The 16071-nt window shown below is 38.7% G+C and overlaps 2 protein-coding genes across 7 annotated transcripts in view; one reads left to right on the forward strand and one right to left on the reverse strand.

The window, feature by feature from the left end:
- The window catches only part of CENPP (centromere protein P), a 242670-nt gene that overhangs the window by 172958 nt on the left and 53641 nt on the right, over positions 1 to 16071 (forward strand). The gene's annotated exons all lie outside the window — the stretch shown is intronic.
- The window catches only part of ECM2 (extracellular matrix protein 2), a 67044-nt gene that overhangs the window by 13292 nt on the left and 37681 nt on the right, over positions 1 to 16071 (reverse strand). For 2 of the 4 annotated variants that reach the window (XM_028494138.2, XM_007111300.4), the window contains exons 2-6: positions 11495 to 11807; positions 7180 to 7368; positions 4454 to 5011; positions 1850 to 1965; positions 65 to 200 (exon numbers count right to left, since the gene is read on the reverse strand). In XM_028494138.2, coding sequence (XP_028349939.1) covers positions 65 to 200; positions 1850 to 1965; positions 4454 to 5011; positions 7180 to 7368; positions 11495 to 11783 — 1288 coding nt within the window. In that variant the 5' untranslated portion in view covers positions 11784 to 11807. The remainder of the gene's footprint in view (positions 1 to 64; positions 201 to 1849; positions 1966 to 4453; positions 5012 to 7179; positions 7369 to 11494; positions 11808 to 16071) is intronic. The other 2 variants (XM_028494139.2, XM_007111301.4) reach the window with 2 other exon arrangements.

Genomic DNA, 16071 nt, shown 5'->3' on the forward strand with positions numbered 1-16071 from the left:
ATTTCCACACAACTACAGAAGAAAGGTTATACGGACGCATATCATAAAGTCAAATGTTAAATACCTGATAAACTTTCTTCATCAATAACCTGAAGATTGTTCTCATTGATTTTAAGTTCTTCTAATGTAGATGGTAGTTCTGAAGGAATCGCTACCAAATTGTTTCCATCCATATTCAGGCGCATTAAATTCTCTAGAAGCTTAAAAGGCAAATCTCAAAATTACTTTTTTATCTTGTCACAGTTGTACAGTCGTATATGTCATTTAATGGCCAGTTTGCGGTTTTTACTAAAGTTTCACAAACCTTTAGTTGCTCAGGCTAAGACAAGAATCCCCATATTCTCCCTGCCAGGTAGATGTTGTTCCTGTTAATAGCATTTATTCCCTGGTATTTTCAACAAACTACATTTGGTGATTTTGCATCACACTCACCAATATTTTTATGGTGACTTTAGAAAGCAAGAGAAAGCTCCTGTCACCATTGGACCAGTCATATTTTCCTAGATCTTAGGTTTTCAACTTCTCAGCAGTAGACACAAAGTTAATTAAATCATGCAATAATCTGAATCTGTCATAGATGCTAACAAGACAGAAATTTGAACCCTTTCAATGTGTTTGTGAACTCAGTTTTCCAACTATACTAAGTAGAAACAGAGTCGTAAAACAGCACTAACGATTGTGGAATTCTTCAAAATTAAATGCTACAGATGTAACAAACTGTTTCTATATGGTACCCAAACAGTTTTGACTGTCTGGAGAGTGCATTTCCACATTTGTAGTTACATGTTTGCTGGCCAAACTAACCTACACTACCAAAGTTACAGAATGATTTACATCAGTGGTGCTCAGAGTCTATTTCAGCAGTTTGGAAATGGGACAGAGAATCCCAAAACAAGAAAAAGGTAATTTCCTACAGTGTTCTCTTTTTTGATCAAATACAGGAAATGCACAAGTCCCAACTGTTGTTCCATCAGGACGGCTAGCATGAGGCAGGGCTCTAGGTCTTTCACATGAACGTGGACACCAAGTGTCTGGAGCTCTGTGGTCTGCAGTCCAGAATCTATATGAGAACCAGGAAATGAGCTTGTAAGAGGCCAGTGATTTGTCCAAAGAGTGGACAGAAGACCATCCAAGGGGATAAAGTTTGACCTCCTGGCATGTAACTTGTTTTACTTGGGCTTCTTTAAGCGCACACATTTATGAGTATTTGTTTACACACATAAACCCCTCCTTTCTTCTGCCTTTGTTTTTCTGAAAGTCCTTGATACTCTGTTTTCTCCCTTTTAGAAAAATTTTTTAATTAAATCTGATTCTTTCAAAGGTTTACTCTATGCTTTTCTCTTTCCCTAGCGTATCCCCATGTTAATTTTCATCTGAGCCCATTTGTTTTTCTAGAACCCCCTCCTGCTGAAGTATCCTTTATCAGATTTTGCAGATAGCACAAAATAAGGAAACTTTGTATTGCTGGCCTGAAAATGTTAATAGAGTTTCCAGATAAGCTCTCCTTTTTTCCCAGAAATACCTCATGTACTAAGAAACCATTTTTCAACATGTTTTCTGCTACTTAGGGAGAAACTCCTCTATAAATTCAAAACATTAGTTTTGTCATTCATGCTGTTGTGGGTGCTTTAAGGACAAAGCATAGGAAAAACAGCTAGAAACCTATAAAACAATATACTGTATTCAAGGTAAAACTTGAATACAGCTTAGGGACATCAGAAACTTTCTTCAGAGAAAACTCCAGTAAAACATTTTACTTTTCCTTCCTTCTCCGTCTCCACCCACTGACAGTACAAGTCATGAGAAAGCCATCCACGTGGACTGTTAGAAGTCAGAGCATGTTATTTACCTTGAATGCTTTTGGACCTATGCCTGAAGAGGTGATATTATTTTTGCTCAGATCAAGCCTTTCCAAATTCGGTAATCCATTAAATGCTTCATCTGGAATGGAGGTGATAGAATTGCCTAGGACACATAGCAATTGTGTTTTAGGCCTGTGTGCCTATAAATACATGTATACATGCACATGCATAGATAGCAAAAGAGAGCTTTATCTGGAGGAAAACGCAATACTTATAGCAAGGACAATATGTATTATATAAGAAAATGAGTGTTTAGGAAAAAAACAAGACTGGGACTAGACTATTTCATATGGTCAAAATTTTCACTCTAAGGACTTGTCATGCTCTAGTACATCATGTTTTAGATGAAGCTGCTTTAAAACAGCCAGAATGTGGTTTGTAGACAATTCTGTTAACTATGCATTTTACAACAAAGATGTGTTTATGGAAGGTGCTATAGAAACTGATTTTTATAGTTCTTCGTATTTCCCTATTGACATTTCCTAGACCCTGGACCAGAAATATACTGTTTTTTTACAATGAAATCTTGGGCATGTGACTTGCCTTCTTTGAGCATCAGTTTCCTCTAAGTAAGAAGCTTGGGGAGATGATCTCTCAGATTGCCTCCAGATCTTATGTTATAATTCTGTGACTTCAATCTATAGAAGTTCCTGCATGCTTTAATTTATGGGGTTTTGGTTTGACTTTTAATTAAGTACAGTAGTCAATGATTTTTAAATCCAGAAAATAAGCTTATCAGAAATAGTGAGTACTATAAAAATCATGTGGTGACCTTCTTATAAAACCAAGATACTGGTCTTCCCTGGTGGCGCAGTGGTTGAGAGTGCCGTTGCAGGGGACGTGAGTTCGTGCCCCGGTCCGGGAAGATCCCACATGCCGCGGAGTGGCTGGGCCCGTGAGCCATGGCCGCTGAGCCTGTGCTCCGCAACGGGAGAGGCCACAACAGTGAGAGGGCCACGTACCGCAAAAAAAAAGAAAAAAAAAAAAAAAAAATCCAAGATACTGTGACTGAGCACAGGTCATTCGTCTTTCATAAGACTTTAGACTTTCACAAATTGTTTTGTTTTGTTTTGTTTTGTTTTGTTTTGTTTTAATGGCAGAGCACACCTGGCATGCAGGCTACAGAAGGAGGGGGCGTTGCTGGAGCAGGACACTCTGGGCATGAGAAGAATTCCTTAGGAAGTCATGTGAACATGGTATCAGGAAGGCCATAACACCAGAAATGTCCTATTGCAGATTGGCTATCCTGATTAAAGGGGTCAGGCTGTGACTATTGAGTATTTATTTATACGATCATTTATTATTTCTGTGGTAGTTTATTTCTGTTACTTCCCCCCAAACACATCTGAAACCCCACTCAGATTCTCTCACCCCTGCATCTTCAGAGCCATCCCCAGCATGGGCCTTATCACCAAGACTCATTCACTGTCCCAGTCTCCCCACCAGCCAGCCGCACACACGTATCTGTCCTACCATTCCTCTACTCAGAGCTCTTCCTGGCCCTATAAGAACATGGGCAAAAAGTCTGGACCACTCATGCCTACCACAATGGCTAAAACAAGGGGGAAAACAACAGGAACTCTCTGATATTGCTGGAAGGAGTGTCACAGCCATTTTAAGGAACTGTTTGGTAGTTTCTTATAAAGTTAAACATGCTTTTACTGTATCACTCGGCAATCCCATTCCTGGGTATATACCCTAGGAAAAAGAAAACTTAGGTCGGCACAAACATCCACATGTGGATGTTTATAGCAACTGTATGCTTAATTGCCCCAAACTGGAAATAATCCAGATGTTCTTCACCTGAGACCAGTGGTCTATCCAAACAACAGAACGCCACTCAGAAGTAAGGAGGAGCCAGCTACTGATAAACGCCACAACCTGGATAGCCCTCAGAAGCATTATGATAAATGAAAGAAGTCCAGCTGAAAAGGCTACATGCTGTATGATTCCATTTCTATGACATCCTAGAAAAGGTATTCTAGAGACAGAAAACATCAGGGCTGGTGAAAGGAGGGACATGAGAGAATTTGGTGAGGTGATGGAAATGTTATATCTTGATTGTGGTATTGACTGTAAGCATTTGTCAAAACTCAAAGCATAACAGGGACTTCCCTGGCAGTCCAGTGGTTAAGACTTCGCCTTCCAATGCAGGGGGTGCGGGTTTGATCCCTGGTTGGGGAGCTAAGATCCCACATGCCTTGCAGCCAAAAAAACAAAACGTAAAACAGAAGCAATATTGTAACGAATTCAATAAAGACTTTAAAAATGGTCCACATCAAAAAAAAAATTCTTAAATAAAACCTCAAAGAATAACGTGCTAATAATGTTTTAGTATATATAAATTGTACCTTATAAAGCTGGCTTTTAGAAAAAAGTCAGTGGGAAATCCTGGTTTGATTTGGAGGAATTTACTTTATACCTGACGGTGCTATTCTGCAGTAAACACCTATCTCTTCTGCAAAGTTTTTATGTTTGAAGATTGTGAAATTAATCTGTTTGGGGTCAATTTATATTATAAAATTAAAATATAACATTCATAGGACAATGGGAGTTAGCCACAAAATCAAGCGAACGTCAACATCTCTTACCTATGAGCTCCAGACTTGTTATCTCTGGTGCTGTTAGAGGTGGTATTTGTGTGAGGTCGGCGCTGATACAGGAGATGGTTTTGTATGACAGAGAACACCCACTTGGCAGAGGTGGTATGCCTCTGGGGGTAGCTGGGATTGGGAGTTGAGAGGGCATCCTGAACATATCTCCTCTGATGGTGTCATCGTCATCGTCATCCTCATCCTCGTCCTCATCCTCATTCTCCCTTGCTGGGTTTCTGTGCTGATGGGCCTGCCTCCCCTCCTCTCCAGGTCTCTGCTCTCCCCCTTCTCTGCTCTGTCCCTCATTGGGAGGTCTCCCCCAATGTCCAGGTCTAGGGATCTTTTCCTTTTGCTCCCTATCTTCATCTTGTTTAATTTCTTCTTCATCCTCCTCAAATTGAAGTTCCTCTTTTCTCAGTGCTTGATGCATTTCCACCCAAGGAGATGGCTGTTGCTTATGAAGTAAACTGGTAGGTTCTCTTTGTTCTGAAGAATCACCAGAAAATTCAGTTCTGTCATTTAATGCTATACTACTGAGTAGCAAATAGGAGGCTACTGACCACATAAGGAGAAGACAGCATGGGCAATTTGTGGTATTAATGAGAGGAGAAATCATAGTGAAAATTAGGTTAGTAAATAATATTCCCTCTAGGTATATGAGTGCAGTTTAAATGTGAAATCCATCTTGAAATTTTTGTTTGAAGTTTTAATAGAAATAAATAAACTTTATTTCTGTTTTGTAAGACTTTATAGGCAATTCTTGTTTTTCCTTGTGAGCCTTAATACTTATTTTTACTAAAGTATCATGCTATCTGGTGACTAAAGAGGGAATAATATTACCATATGTTGCTTACCATAAGCAGTCCTATTGTGAGATTGTAATATAATCAGATGTGATAACTTTATCATAGATACTGTTCAGTTAATTGGGCTTATTGATAATGTAAGAATTTGTACACTGTCAGACATAAAAAAGTGAAAGAGATGTACATTTTACTTGTTTATGGTAGTGAAATCGGCTTTTATTTATAGATTTATTATATCTGTCTGATTTTCTTTCAGCTCAGTGGGCCTAAAAGCATCCTCTGAAATTTAGAGTTATAGAAAATTTTCTTCTGTTTTCCTCCCAGACTCTGTACTTAAATTATTTTTACTGCTTGAGACCTATAGAAGACGTCCTGGACTTAAATGATGTTTCTTTAACCTAGACATATACACAAGAGTACTTTTTATTATTCCATGATGATGATAGCATAATATATAATAGTAGAAAGTTTATCTACATTTGTATTTAGCTGTTATTTTCTTTGGCAGAAAGTGGGGAAGACTTGACAAAGACCAGACTTTAGACTCACCCTCTGAATGAAGAGTTTTAGGGAAAAGTGAGCTCAGTACATAGATTTTCTTTCATCAAAATATAAAAATTTACTTAATCATTTCCATGATTTTATTTAATGCCATACATAAATTACCCCCAAAAAAGAACTCAAAATATAATTATGTGAAGGAATTACTTGAGATTTCAATTCAGTATATATTATAAGGTCTGTGAGTTATTTTTTTCACATCTCTGACAGAACATGCAAAAGGAGAATAGGAAAAAATTAGCAACATTAAACTAAAACTATCATATTGAAACATTTAAAATCTTTTCTGTATATCCAAGTTTATTTTTCCAAAATAACCACAGCATTTCAAGAATAATAGTTCAAGTCCTTTGAAAAATGTCTGAGAATTTCTGGATCTTGCCTTTATAAATCTTGTGTTTCATACCCCAAGGAGTCAGTTTCATTAAACACTTTTATTTTCTAACATTTTTAAAAGTCATAATAGCTTAGTAAAATAATTGGTAGGATACACCAAAATACAGTTCCTAAATGTTCTGAAGTTCTTCCTGGTAGGAGACTTTGTAGGTAACCACCCTGTGATCATCCTGTGTGCGTGGAAACAATCTACCTTGATCATAGGCAACAGAAAATATCTGTATCCCTTCCCATCGAATTATTTAACACATATTTATTTATTTCATAAGCTATTGGCCAGGCTTTTCTTGCAGGAGTCCTGAGGCTTCCTCCCTAGAGTCCTCTACTGCATCAGCCTCATAGGATAAGGCACAGTGAGCAGCCAACAAAACCTCATATTGTGATCTTTCTGTGCACAGCAGTGCCACAACAGAAAGCCACTGCTCCAGGGCCATTGCCCTTTATTTCCCTAGGATTACCTGAGCAGTAATGACTGCACATAGACTGGGAAAACTGGGCTTTATTCTCTCTAGATGCAAGCCACTCATCCCTTTGTTCACCATGAGTTCTTCCTCTTCATTTGGGTTGATAACTGTAAACACACTGAGTTGAATTAAGTAAGATAATGCATGTAAGGAACTAAGCAGAGCTCTTCACGCATACTAAGAACATGGAAGCTGTTTGTTATGTAAATTCTATCACTACATCTGTAATGCTGAGAGTCAAATGTGGAATGTGATCTGGTCTGAGTTTACTCATTCTAATAGAGCTAGAACTCTAAAGCCAAGATGTTTTATTTTTCTCTCCCCTATCATGCAATTTCCCAAATAATTTCCATGTTTATCATCATTGTGCCAATATTTTAAGTACCCTGATGACTAGTTTATCATAACTTAAAATTTAAGGTAGTGACAAAATAAAACAAATGGAAGTTAAAGACTAAATCACATGTGATATTTTGTTTGGGCTAAATATTTGTACCAGTATCAGAGCAGACGGGGCAGCATTCTCCTTCAGGTGTAACTGTTTGGGGGCACATCTGAGGGTGGCACTTGGTCTCATCACAAAGGACTCTTCCATTCGAGCAGAGGCAGGTAGTGCAGGGGTCAGGAGACCATACAGCTTTGTTATACATGGTCATCCCATTTGCCAAACAGTGTCCTTTCTTTCCTAGAAGAGAACAGTAACATTTAAATTCCTTGTATGGTTACTAGCACTTGTGAATGGAAGTGAGCCCAATGTGATAGAGCCACACAAGAAAAACATTCTGTGTTCTTTCATGCATAGGATAAAAGTATCTTACAGATGTAACCCTCTGAAATGCTTTTCACATGCTGTATTCTCAACCCCTCTTACTTAGGCTCTGAGAGTGACCTCCTCATGGTAACTTGAGCCTGAATCGTACTTCCATCCTGCATCTGTCAGGATGGCTAAGTTATACAACAGCAACAAACTACCCCCAAATCTCAGTTATTTCTTGTTCCTGCTATGTGTCCAATGTAGATATTGTTTGTCAGGACAAAAAATAGGCTTCATCTCCAAGCAGGCTGCCCTGATGGCCACAGCAGTGGGAATGTGAGGTTGCAAATAACACACAAGCTCTAAACATGTCTAATTACATTGACCAAGGCAAATTATATGGCTACATCTAACTTCAGAAGAGAAAAAGCAGTATAGTTCCATCACGTGCCAGAGAGCAGAGAGCTGGAACAGCACTAATGATGAATGAGCCCACATTGTACTCTTCCTGATGTACAGATGGAGAGGCGAAATCAGACTGTATGCTTGTGGTGCTTTTTATGTTGAATTCTCGATGAGACATTGCAACAATCTCCTTTTTTTAGAATAGTTGTGTTATTGAAATACAATTCAAATACCCTTTTAAAGTACACAGTGCAGTGGGTTTTAATATATTGTTTTCTCTACATACAGTGTTGTAGATACATGGATAAGTGTGTCAGCTAAGCAGGCCATTAGACAGTCAATTTGAATATTAGAGGGGATGTTTTCCTTCCAATCCTAGTGTTATTCCTGATAACTCTTTTCCATCTGTTGAGCCACTGTCCCCGTAAATGAGCTCTCACATTTGTCCCCTTCTTTCCTTTACTGCTGTGTCAGCCCTGTTCAAGCCCTACCCATCTCTCATTTGGATACTTACAGTAAACTAATCCCACCCATCCAATTTCTCCCCTGGAAAAAAAAATAGATGTAATCAGGAGTTGTCTCCTGATTATAAAAGTACTATAGTGTATCAAAATTCCAACAGCCTTTTTTGCAGAAATGGAAAAGTTAATCCTTAATTTCATAAGGAATTATAAGGGGCTCCAAATAGCCAAAAAAAATCTTGAAAGAAAAAAAAATTTTGAGGACTCACACTTCCAGATTTCAAAACTTACCACAAAGCTACAATAATCAGCGTATACCAGTATGGTACTGGCATAAGGATAAACATATAGACCAGTGGAATATTGACAGTCCAGAAATAAACCCATTACAACTATGGCCAATTGATTTTTTTTTTTTTTTTTTTGCGGTACGCGGGCCTCTCACTGTTGTGGCCTCTCCCGTTGCGGAGCACAGGCTCCGGACGCGCAGGCTCAGCGGCCATAGCTCACGGGCCCAGCCGCTCCGCGGCATGTGGGATCCTCCCGGACCGGGGCACGAACCCGCGTCCCCTGCATCTGCAGGCGGGCTCTCAACCACTGCGCCACCAGGAAAACCCTGGCCAATTGATTTTTGACAGAAGTGCCAAGCCCATTCAATGGGGAAAAAAGTAGTCTCTTCAACAAATGGTGCTGGGACAACTGTATATCCATATGCAAAAGAATGAAGTTGCCCCCTACCTCATGCCAAATATAAAAATTAACTCAAAATGGATCAAAACCTAAATATAAGATCTAAAATATAATATTCATAAAATAAAGCATGACCTTGGATTTGGCAATGGATTTTTAGATATGATTCCGAAAGCACAAGCAACAAAAGAAAAAATAGATGAATTGGACTGTATCAAAATTAAAAATTTGGTCCATTGGAGAACATTGTCAAGAAAGTGAAAGGACAATGTATGCAATGAGAGAAAATATTTGCAAATCATATCTGATAAGGGTCTAATATCTAGAATATATGTGCAGAACTCTTATAACTCAACAACAGAAAGCCAGCCCAATTAAAATATGGGCAAAGGACTTGAATAGACATTTCTCCAAAGAAGATATACAATGAACAATAAGCACATAAAAAGATGCTGAACATCATTAGTCATTAGGGAAATACAAATTAAACCACAATGTGATAACCACTTCATATCCACAAGAATGGCTATATTTTTTAAATGGAAAATAATGGCAAGGATGTGGAGAAATTGGAGTCTTTGTATATTGCCGGTGGGTATATAAAATGATATAGCTTCTGTGGGGAACATTTGGCAATTTCTCAATAAATTAAACATATAATTACCACATGGCCCAGCTCCTAGATACCTGATATTCCACTTCTAGGTATATACCCAAGGGAACTGAAAACGGGAATTCAGATAGAAACTTGTACACAAATGTTTGTAGCTGTGCTATTCACAGTAGCCAAAAGGTGGAAACAACGCAATTATCCATCAATGGATGAAAGGATAAACAAAACATGGTATTTCTCTGCAATGAGATATTATTCAGCCATAAAAGGAGAATGAAGTCCTGATACACCGTACAACATGAGTGAACCTTGAAAACATTATGCCAAGTAAAAGAAGTCAGACACCAAAGGCCACATATTATAGGACTACTTTTATGTTAAATATTCAGAATAGGCAAATTCATAGAGACAGAAAGATTAGTGGTTGCCAGGGACTGCGGGGAGGAGAAAATGGGGAGTAAGTGCTTAATATATATATGTAGTTCCCTTTTAGGGTGAAGAAAGTGTTCAGGAATGAGATAGTGGTGATGGTTGCACAACATTGTGAATATACTTAATGCCACTGAATTGTACACTTTTAAATGGTTAAATGATAAGTTTTATGTCATGTGTATTTTACCACAATTTTTTTATAAAGTACTGTAAGACCACTGGAAAACATTCTAGGACAATTTAGAAATCTTTAGTATACATCTTCTATACCTTTTAATGCACATCACCCTATACTGCATATTTTTTTTTTTTTTTTTTGTGGTATGCGGGCCTCCCTCTGCTGTGGCCTCTCCCGTCGCGGAGCACAGGCTCCGGACGCGCAGGCTCAGCGGCCATGGCTCACGGGCCCAGCCGCTCCGCGGCATGTGGGATCCTCCCAGACCGGGGCGCGAACCCGGTTCCCCTGCATCGGCAGGCGGACGCGCAACCACTGCGCCACCAGGGAAGCCCATATACTGCATATTTTTTAAAACAGACTTGAGATCACATTATGCATACTACTTTTCAGCCTTTTTATTTTCTATTATTATAGCTTGGATATCTTTCCACTTAATTAGGGAAATTGACCTCATGTTCTTTAGGAGTTCTGGGTATGCTATAATCATCATTTTAAATTCCCTGCCTCCAGGCTCTTTCTTCTCTCAATTATGTTGTAAATGTGACCTAAATTGTCTATTTTTATGGTAATTGTATGTTATTTCTGTTAACTTCGTGGAAATAACATCATTTAGAAGCATTTGGTTTTCTTGAGACAATGTATGAAGTATTGGTCACAGAACGTTACATGGTGATACATTCTTTTGTCTTTTGAAAGTTTTATGTAATGGTACCATATGTATAATATAATTACTTTTTCCTTCCAAACGTGGAAAAATGTGGACCATTAAATATTAGTGTTTAAAAATGCCTAGTTGAAATCTTCGGAAGAATTTCCAATCTTCTCAAACTTTAAAAATTCAGTAGTTTGGTCTATATAAAATAAATTCAGTGGCTTAACTTCATGTTTGGTTGAAAATATTTAATAGCCATGAGTTCATAGACTCATCTGAATCATTTATTTCTATATCCTAGATGATCTATCATGATAAATGAAAAAGCAGTTTTGACATGTATATTGCTATATTATGGTTACAACTATTTTAAATACATGGCATAGTAAACAGACTAGAAATAATAAACCAAAATAGTAACTATGATTTTATAAATGTAGTTATAACATAAGTAATTTTTTTTGTTTTACAATAATTTGTATTAAGTACATTCTATAAATGGTTTTTTAAATTATTTCAGAATTTATCTTTATAGATTAAACCAAAAGATAATATAATAACTTGAATTTTAAAAAAATTTTCTTTTTGGAGTTTCTCTCTCTTCCTCTCTCCTACTGTTTTCTTACCTGGTAACACATTATAGCTTGATTCTACTTCAGGAAATCTTAAAAAGGATTCAAACTTTTCCTCCGTACTGTAATCCAAGTTAACCATGGGAAGTGTTGCTGCTGGTGTAACTATCCTCATTTGCTGAATTCCAAGCTGTCTACTGGATCTGTGGATGGGCGAGGAACTTTTTCTCTGTCTTCTATAATACATCTTCCTTCTTTCCTTCCTAGAAGTTTCTTCATTTTGTCCAAAGTCAGTTTGAAAAATGAGAAGCAGAAGAAAACAATACAAGCTTGAAAACTTCATGCTTGCTTTTTCACTATTTGATTCCTAGGATGAGAATGAAACAGAATTTCAGAGTTAGTGACTAAATTTTTACCTCTGAAAATTGGCCTATAATTGCCTATATCCCTCAGCAGCAAGTCTGTGAGATATAACACATATAATATATGGGCTCTATGCTATAGTATTACTGCCGAGTCAGAATTTAGAATTTTTCTGTCAGAATCAAATAATTTTTAGTACTTTATTGCTAGACCAGACATGAGCAAACTTTTTCTATAAAGAACCATATAGTAAATATTTTAGGTTTTACAGGCCATGCATTCTTTGTCATAACTACTCCACTCGACCCTTGTAACATGAAGGTAGACAATATGTACACAATTGTGTGCACAAATTCCAAAACAGGCAGTGGGTCAGACTTAGCCCCCAGGCCATAGTTTGCCGACCCCTCTCTGGACCACTGTGTTGTAGGTTTTCAGAGGTTACTCAGGAGGTTTCTCTCCACCTCTCTGCCAAGTCATTCTGTGACTAACATCATCCACAATTCATTTTCCCAGCTCTTATATTTTATTATTTTATTCTCTAGTGTTATAATTTTCTTTGTTGGGAGGAAAGAGCGTAATTGCACCAAATAAAAATAACAGCAAACTAGTATCAGTTATAAAGAGGTAAGAGGGACAAAGAGTAACTTTTAATCAGCTGGTCTCAAGAGCAGTACAGGGCCCTGCACATGGTGAAGTTGAAAAACATATTTGAGAAATGAATACTTTTTCAAACCTTAAACATGGATTAGCACAGAACAGAAGTCCCTGAGAGGGGGAAAAATCCAAGTTGAGCTCCTGCTCACTGCCTGGAGGGAGTTCCTTCCGAGGCTGAAGCCCAGGGTGAGGACCCAGGCAGAGCCCAACAATCTACCTGAGTTGAAAAAAAAAGAAAACCTGGGGTCCTGGGGATGCCAGAGAGGCAAGAGTTTGCAGAACAGAGCACAGGGAGGTGAGAGCTACCCTGAAAAAGAGTTCCAAAGATATCAAGTCTTCAACTGAGTATGATTAGCACATTTGCATGAGTAAACTACTCAACACTTGAGAAAGAACTACCATGAAGGACAAAAAGAAAAAAGCCTTTGGGCTAGAAAAGGCTGGGCAGACTCTCTGTGTCCACCAGTCATAGTGGAGAACCTGTACTGCAAAGGGCATCAGGCAGAGTGATCAGAAGGGCATCAGCACATCAAAGAAAACAGTTTACCCTAGACTAAAGGCTGATCTGATCCCATTTACAGAACCGAATAGCAAGCCTCCAGAAAGGATCAAACTGTGTGCAACAACTTAACTATGTCCCAGAGCACCCAACAAGTACTGGGAAATACAGCAAAAATTTACCAGGCACACAAAGAAACAGGAATTGTTGACCCATGATGAGAAAAATCAATCTATTGAAACCCATCCATAGCACAGCTGACATAATTATTAAGTAGGTTATTAAAAGTTATTAAAACCATAATCTGTGTGTTCAAGAACGTAGAGGAAAGATATTTAAAGAAATCCAAATTGAACTTTTAAAGATGTAAACTACAATGTGAGAGAGGAAAAACTATACTGCAAGGGATGAATAGCACATTAGACATTGCAGGAAAAAATTAGTAAACTTGAAAACATAATCACAGAAATTATCCAAAATGAAACACACACACACACACACACACACACGACCAGTAAAAAACATGAACAGAGCATCATCAAACTGTGGGACAACTTCAAGAAGATCAATTTATGTCCAGTTCCAGTCCCTGAAGGACTAGGGAGGCACAAAAATATTTGAAGAAATAAAGACTGGTCATTTTCCAAATTTGATGAAAACTATAAACCCACATATCCAAGATCAATAAACCCCCAAAATAAGAAATATGAAGAAAATTATGTCAATTTTTCATCATAATCAAATTGCTTTAAAACCAGTAATAAGGGGAACATCTTAAAAGTGACCAGAGAAAAAGATACAAAGTTAAGAATAGAATAAAAGACTTCTCATTCAAAACAGTACAAGCCAGAAGAGAGTGGAACAACGACTTTCAGGTACTGAAAAAAATCAACTTAGAATTCTATACTCAGTGATAATGTATTTCAGAAACACAGGCAACATAAAGACTTTTTCAGACATAGAGAAGCTGAAGGAATTAATCACCAGCAGAATTGCACTGTAAGAAATGCTAAAGTACAAGGAAAATTACATCAGATAGAATTATGGATCTACACAAAGGAATGAATACCACAGGAAATGGCATATATGTAGATAAATACTCTTTTATTTTTAAATCTCTTTAAAAGATGCTAGTTTAATACAGTCATCTGTTTAACAGTTGTGTTGATTAATACAATAATACTGTATTTTGGGGTTTCTACCTTAAGTGAAAGTAAATTGTATGACAACAGAAGCAGAAAGGAAGAGAGAGGAAGTGTAAATATACTGTTGTAATGTTCTAATACTATAAGCAAAGTGGAATATCAACTGAAGATAAGATAATTGTAATAAGTTAAAGATGCAAACTATAAGCCCTAAGGTAACCACCAAACCAAAAAAGAGTTATAGCTAATAAACCAATAAAGGTGATAAAGTGGAATAATAAAAATAATCCAAAACGTATTACATGTAAATCATATTAAATGTGAATTCATTAACTGCCACAGAGACTGTCCAGATTGAATTTTTAAAAATTAAGACCCAACTCTAGGGACTTCCCTGGTGGTCCACTGGTTAAGACTCCATGCTCCCAATGCAGGGGGCCTGGGTTCAATCCCTGGCCAGGGAACTAGATCCCACATGCATACCACAGCTAAGAGTTCACATGCCACAACTAAGGAGCCCGCAAGCCTCAACCAAGACCCAGCACAACAAAATAAAATAAAATAAAATCCCAACTCTATGCTGCCTGTAAGAAACTCATGCTAAGTAAAGATACAAATGGATTAAAATTAAAAGGATGGAAAAATATATACTTTGGTAACACTAATCAAAAGAAAAGTGGGGGGCTTCCCTGGTGGCGCAGTGGTTGAGGATCCACCTGCCAATGCAGGGGACACGGGTTCATGCCCTGGTCCAGGAGGATCCCACATGTCGTGGAGCGGCTAGGCCCATGAGCCGTGGCCGCTGAGCCTGCGCGTCCGGAGCCTGTGCTCTGCAACGGGAGAGGCCACAGCAGTGAGAGGCCCACGTACCGCAAAAAAAAAAAAGAAAGAACCAGGAGGATCCCACATGTCGTGGAGCGGCTAGGCCCATGAGCCGTGGCCGCTGAGCCTGCGCGTCCGGAGCCTGTGCTCTGCAACGGGAGAGGCCACAGCAGTGAGAGGCCCACGTACCGCAAAAAAAAAAAGAAAGAAAGAAAAGTGGGGGCTTCCCTGGTGGCGCAGTGGTCAAGAATCTGCCTGCCAATGCAGGGGACACAGGTTCAAGCCCTGGTCCGGGAAGAGGCCACATGCCGCGGAACAACTAAGCCCGTGCGCCACAACTACTGAGCCTGCACTCTAGATCCTGCAAGCCACAACTACTGAGCCCACGTGCCACAACTACTGAAGCCCACATGCCTAGAGCCCGTGCTCCACAAAAGAGAAGCCACCTCAGTGAGAAGCCCACGCACTGCAATGAAGAGTAGCCCCCGCCCGCCTCAACTAGAGAAAGCCCACACACAGCAATGAAGACCCAACGCAGCCAAAAAAAAAAAAAAAGAATAAATAAAATAAAGTTTTAAGAAGAGACATACTTAACTCAATTTTAAAAAGTGGATGGCTATATTAATATAAGATGAAGAAGAGGGCTTCCCTGGTGGTGCAGTGGTTGAGAATCTGCCTGCTAATGCAGGGGACACGGGTTCGAGCCCTGGTCTGGGAAGATGCCACATGCTGCGGAGCAGGTAGGCCCGTGAGCCACAACTACTGAGCCTGTGCGTCTGGAGCCTGTGCCCTGCAACAGGATAGGCCGCGATAGTGATAGGCCGCACCGCAATGAAGAGTGGCCCTTGCTTGCCACAACTAGAGAAAGCCCTCGCACAGAAACGAAGACCCAACACAGCCAAAAATAAATTAATTAATTTAAAAAAAAGATGAAGAAGAATAAAGAGAGCCATTATGTAATGATAAAAGGATCCATTCATGAAGATGTAACAATTCTAAGCCTTTATACACTAACAGTACGGATTCCAATTACATGAAGAAAAAAACTGGTATAGCTGCAAGAAGAAATAGACAAATCCACAGTTTTTATCCAGAATTTCTACTTTCTTCTCCCAAATATGGATTTTTAAAATAGTAGATCACAA

Source organism: Physeter macrocephalus, chromosome 9 (assembly GCF_002837175.3).
Source record: "Physeter macrocephalus isolate SW-GA chromosome 9, ASM283717v5, whole genome shotgun sequence".
NCBI classification, from domain to species: Eukaryota; Metazoa; Chordata; class Mammalia; order Artiodactyla; family Physeteridae; genus Physeter; species Physeter macrocephalus.